This window comes from Nestor notabilis, unplaced genomic scaffold (genome assembly GCF_000696875.1).
Source record: "Nestor notabilis isolate BGI_N333 unplaced genomic scaffold, ASM69687v1 scaffold19012, whole genome shotgun sequence".
Taxonomy (NCBI): Eukaryota; Metazoa; Chordata; class Aves; order Psittaciformes; family Psittacidae; genus Nestor; species Nestor notabilis.
In genome coordinates, this window is record NW_009918132.1 from 14,568 (window position 1) to 20,276 (window position 5,709).

The 5,709-nt window shown below is 55.9% G+C and overlaps 1 protein-coding gene across 1 annotated transcript in view; it reads left to right on the forward strand.

The window, feature by feature from the left end:
• The window catches only part of SRL (sarcalumenin), a gene marked incomplete at its 5' end in the record, with an annotated part of 14,036 nt that overhangs the window by 7,011 nt on the left and 1,316 nt on the right, over nucleotides 1-5,709 (forward strand). The window contains 2 exons of the mRNA XM_010009566.1: nucleotides 4,391-4,507; nucleotides 5,188-5,421. Coding sequence (XP_010007868.1) covers nucleotides 4,391-4,507; nucleotides 5,188-5,421 — 351 coding nt within the window. The remainder of the gene's footprint in view (nucleotides 1-4,390; nucleotides 4,508-5,187; nucleotides 5,422-5,709) is intronic.

The following is a 5,709-nucleotide window of genomic DNA, read 5'->3' on the forward strand; positions in this document are numbered from 1 at the left end:
AGCAGGTTTATGGTTGGTGTCCCTGCCCATGGTAGGGGGGTTGGAACTGGATGGTCTTTAAGGTCCCTTCCAACCCAAACCATTCTGTGATTCTATGATTCTAAGTTTGCCAATTAGCAAGTTTCCCTGTATAGGGAATGACCTCCCAGTTGTCATCATCAGCTGGATACGGGTAACCCCACCACTAGGGTGGTCAGAGCGATTGTCATGGTTAGTTGCTGTCCTAACCATGGCTTGTTGGGCTCCTTTTGCTCAGTGAATGCTGCTGGGGACAGCAATAACTCCACTGAGTGGAGCAGGAGGGCTGGGTGCTGTCTCAAACGTGGCAGCTCTCCTGGGGCTGCTCCCTTGAGCCACATTCCTGGCGTGAAGGGCAGACTGGGGTTTAGTGCTTGTCCTGGTAGCTGCAGATCTTGTTGCTCACAGACTGTAACTCCTTCTTTCCTGCTGGGAATGTGGCCGTCGCTTGGCTTTTCCTGCCCACAAGAAGGCCAGGGCCAGTCTTCAGCTCCCTCCTCGGCCTGGGCCAGACCCAGGCAGCTGCGTCCCTCCTTCGACTCATGGTACCTTTTCTCTCTCCCCGTGTCCCCTGCTAACAGCTTATCCCGGACGCACCCTGGGCTCCTCTGCCACAGGTTGGTATCGCTGCCTGCTGCCTGCATGCTGCCAGCACTGCCCAAGCTCTTTGTTGGCCTGTGGCTTTTCCTATTCACCTGCCCCAGCAGAGCCACGCTTTCTGGGCACTGAGCAGATCCTGGCACTCAGAATCCCATGGCACCCATTGATGTCCCCAGCCCTTCCAGAGCTCAGCACATGTGTTGCTTCACTTTGTCTCTGGCCTGACTCTGTGCATCCCATCAGTCCACTCCTTTCTGCAATCCCTGCCTCACTCAGGCTTTGACACCTTTCCCTCTTGGGTTAAAGATTCTAGAGGCTGCATAATTCTCTAGCTGTGGTTCAGAGGCATTTGTGATGGACCTGCGGGTAGGTCTTTCAGCTGTAGCTTCAACTGGAGAAATCTGTCAGATAGCTCACCCTGTGGAGGGGAGCTCTTCCCAGCCTTCGTCCTTCTACATTCAGAAATTTCCCCAAATGTCCACCCTTGATCCCCTCTGGCTGCAGTTTAAGCTGATAAGCCTGCAGCAGCTGTCCCAGTACCACAGGCTGGCCTCTGTGTGGTGGCCTCAGCTCCTTGGGAGCTGGAGCTGGCTCCTCTCCCTACCTCTCCTGCTCAGGGTGTGCTGCCAGGTCCCTTGGAGAAGCAGGGGATGGGAGTCCAGCCAAAAAACACCAGCCAACACCCAGCCTTTCCCCTGAGGCCAGTGCTGGCCCATGGGTACAATGTCCCTGCTGCAATACAAGGCAGGGAAATCCCATCTTCTGGCCCTCATGTCCCACCCCATGCAGGCAGAGTGGCCAGTGGTGTGCAGCAGCAGCATGGGTGATGCTGGGAGGGTCTCCCGTGGTGAATAAGGCTTCCTGGGTGGTTTGAAGGCAGAACAAGATGCTTGTGCCTGTGGCTCAGTCTGAACTAGGAGAGGAAGAACGTTTTGCTGTGTCCTCCGCTTTGCCTAGCATCCTCAGGACAGACTTACACAATGTGGGGTGAGCTGACACCAGCCACTTCTGCTGGGCCTGAGGCCAAGGAGGGAGAAGACCTGGCCCAGGGTTAGTCCCAACCCCAGTGCAGCAGTGCTCCCACCCACGGCAGCCTGACATTGCAAGCAACATCAACAACCTCCCAGAAAGCATTGCTTTAGGAAAAATAGACCCTACTTGGACATCCAAATTGCACCTGCCTTCAGAGTGCAAGACAAATGCAGGTTCTGTGGGGGAAGACATGACCTTCCTGGCCTTGTTTGCCAGGTACATTGCAGGACCGCAGCATGCTCCTTACCCTACAAACCTGGCAGCTTGGAGAAGCTGTTTTAAGCTGCTGTGTTGTAAGCAGGTCCACAGATGAACGGGTGTAGGGTTTGAAGACCCCCCTGCTCACAGGCAGGGCCTGATCATGCACCAGCCAGCAAATGCCACCAGGACGTGCCTGGATGGAGCTGGGATGAGCTTGAGCCAGGATGAGCTTGAGCTGGGAGTGAGGCAGGCGAGGCTAGGAGCAAGCAGCCACAGGGTGGGCGATGATGGAGCTGCTGCCATCCCTGCCCTTCGCTGGCAAGGACTGGCTCTTTTCTGCCAGCTGGACTGTCAAGGCAATCCAAATTGGTGCTGATAGATATAGTGGAGAGAACATAGCAAGGACAGATGCCAGGCCAGCCCCCTCCTCAGTGGGAGATGCTCTCTGCTCACCCAGATCCTGGGCAGCAGCAAGGAGGACCCATGCATGGCCTCTCCTCCTTGGAGCTGCTGTGCTACCTGCAGAGCGACAAGAATTCACAAAGCCTGTGGGGTGCCAGCACGCTTCTCCCCATAGGGAGGTGGGCTCGAGGAGCTGTCAGTAACCCAGCACTGCCTGCCTCGGCACAGAGGAGCAGAGGCGAGGATGTGGAGTGGGGCCTTGTTCACGCAGCCATGCCTGGCCAGGAGCGTGTTGTGAAAGAGCACGCAGGGACCCGCCCCAAACCTCCGGCACCACATCACAGGGGATAATAATAATAATGATGATCCAAAACCCCATTAAAGCCGGCAAGAGAACAGAGCAGCAGCGATAGAGTGGCACAGAGGAGTGATCCAAAGTCCGACATTTCAACATTTGGCTTTGTCCTGTGTGAGAAGATAATGTTGGATCCCTGCAGCTCGTAGGCAGCTCGCAGGCAGCAGGCTGGGCTGTCGCCCTGGTTTGGATGTGGCTGCCCTGCTTTGGGGAGGAGAGTTCAGCTGCACAGATGCTGCTGTACCCCTGTCATGAGATGTTCTCAGCCCATTCCCTTACCCCACGGTGACATGGTGGCCCTGAGATGGGCAGATGCAGGCAGGAGGGGGCTGGAATGTCCTGCCCAACTCCTGCACCCATGGTCAGATGCGTTTGGTGCAGAGCCACCATGCACTGGCCTCCAGCACCCTCAATGGAAACTCAGCACCAAGTGGACTTTGCAGCTGTCCCCACCTTGGAGATGGATCTCTGTATTGCTGGAAATCTGGCTCCTGTGTGAGCAGCAGCCATGGAGCAGTGGGGTCTCTCAGCTGCTGCAGGGAAAATAGCTCTGCCTGAGGTGTGGGGCCAAAGAGAGGGTCGCAAGGGCAGTACCGCATGGGCATCTCCTTGCCTTGGGCCATGGGGGAAGGCTCAGCTCTGGCTGAGGGCAGCTTCCAGCTCCTCTAGTGGCATAGAGCCCCTCCCCTGGCTGGACTCCTACTGGCAGTGTGGGATGGACCCTCTCCCACCAACAGGAATTCACTCATCCAGTTTTTACTTTCATTTCTGTCCTGACTTCGTCTCCAGCTGACTAGCTGTTCTGGGCATGACTTGAGGGCTGGCATGGCTTGGGGGGTTCCTCTGGCTCTGCCGAATGCCTGCCTGCCCTATGGCCTGGGGGCTTCAGGGGTCGAGCACTGTGGGCACAGGCTGATTGCATGAGTCCTGCTCGAGCAGGGACCACTCCTTGGGACAGTGGCTGTATGTGTCCAGGGACCTCTGTGTTCCTGGACTGATCGTGTGGCATATGGACAGATTGTTATGGGCACATCACCAGCCTCCTTGAGCCCTTAGGAAACTGTGGGACTAGAAGAGTGTGGGATTGGGACTATAGTTCATTCTCCTCCTGCCTTTTCCAAGCCCCAAACAGGGACATTTGCCCAGCCTGCCTTCCCCACACCAGGTGGAGCCTCACACCCATCTCACACATAGGCAGGGACCTTCTGCTTGACCAGAGGGCTGGGAGCCATGACACAGTGGTGGATCCTTGCGCGGGTATGGTGGAAAGGCTTGCAGGCAGCTGACACAAGGCTTGCACTGCACTTACCCAGCACTGCGCCATAGTGTTGCTCCATAAACCATGCACAGCTCCCTTTGCACGAGGCATTCGTCCGCCTGGTTGCAGCATGGCCACCTTGTCCACATGTCCTATGCTTTGTGGCAGCTGCTCCTACAGCCAGCCCCAAAGTCACTCCAATTAAACCAGAACCAAACTGAGACAAGATTTAAAAGACCTTCAAGTCCTCCTGCAGTTTAAGAGGGGCCAAAGCTCAGACCATGTCAGATAAGCGAGGAGGGATGTCCCACAGAGCATGTTGATGTCTCACTCCTGCAGACACCGGGGCTGGTTGCTGGCTTGTGCCTTGGCTCATGAATGGCTGGAGGCCCCAAAGGGTGGCTGTTTCCCCGGCAGCATCACTGTGCTGCTCAGATGGGATGCTCGTTACAGACAGGAGTTAATCGCGTGGCGGCGACAGCTATTGTTTCTTCACTTCCTCTTGTTATTTCCCCTCTCTGCAGATGGGGAGATCACTTCCAAGCCAATGGTGCTATTCCTGGGACCGTGGAGCGTTGGCAAATCCTCCATGATAAACTACCTCCTTGGGCTGGACAACACTCCCTACCAGCTTTACACAGGTACCACACTCACTGCTCCCTCCCTGCTCTGCCAAAGGCATGCTGACATCTGCATTCTACATCCGTGTGGTCAGCGATTCCTGGCCACATCTCTTCAATCCCCCTTTTTACAGCAGGGAGGTTGCGATCTGTTCTGTGGTACCACACAGAAGAAGAGGTTCCCCAGGGGAGAAGGGCATCTCCCCCTGCAGCATCCCTGTCCCACAGCACAGGGCTCGTTCCCTCTGACCCTGATTGCAAGAGCAGTGGTCATATCACAAGGGCAACTTGCCTTTGTCTTCTTCCCCTCCCTCCTCACATGGAGCCAACTAATTTGCCCTCCCAGGAGAAAAGCCATTCCACTTCCCTCCTCCTTGCTCCCAGATATCATGTCACAGCCAAGGGCAGATGTCCGTGGCCAGCTCTGTGCTGTGGTAGTGAGGGTTCCTGGGAGGTGGTTCTCCAGGGTGTCTTGTGCAGTCAGGCCACTTCCAGAACAACCAGTCCCTGCAGAAATCATCCCTGCTGGCATTTTCTCAGGAGGTTTGGCAAGAATTTCATAGCCCTGCTGCTTGCCTTCCTCCAGCATCTCTTGGCAAGCAAATGATGCTCCTGAGCTCCCCAGCTGGTCTAAGGCCAGCCCTATCACGTCCATTGCCCTGCATGGATCTCACAGCTCTGCTGTCCTTGTTTTTGGGCAGGGGCAGAACCCACCACCTCTGAATTCACTGTCATCATGCATGGCCCCAAGCTGAAGACCATCGAGGGCATTGTGATGGCTGCCGACAGCGCCCGCTCCTTCTCACCCCTGGAGAAGTTTGGGCAGAACTTCTTGGAGAAACTGATAGGGATTGAGGTGCCCCACAAGCTGCTGGAGCGAGTCACCTTTGTGGACACGCCAGGCATCATTGAAAACCGCAAGCAGCAAGAACGAGGTAGGCGTTTACTGGGTTCATCTAAGGGACTCCTGGGAAGATGCTGTAAGGATGTGAGATGTGCCTCAACTCCTCATTCAACTCCCTGTTTGTCAGCCTTGGAGCCAGGCTTTGCCAATGGCTGGTGCTACAGCAGGGCCCATAAAAAGCACCAGTCCATCCCCACAGCACTTGGAGTGCCAGGAAAGATCAGCAGGGTTTCCTGACCCACTTGGTGCCTACTGGGGAAAGCAGTGACATGGCTGATATCTACTCATAGGAGCAGAAGGAATCTGTGGGCAGCAGCAG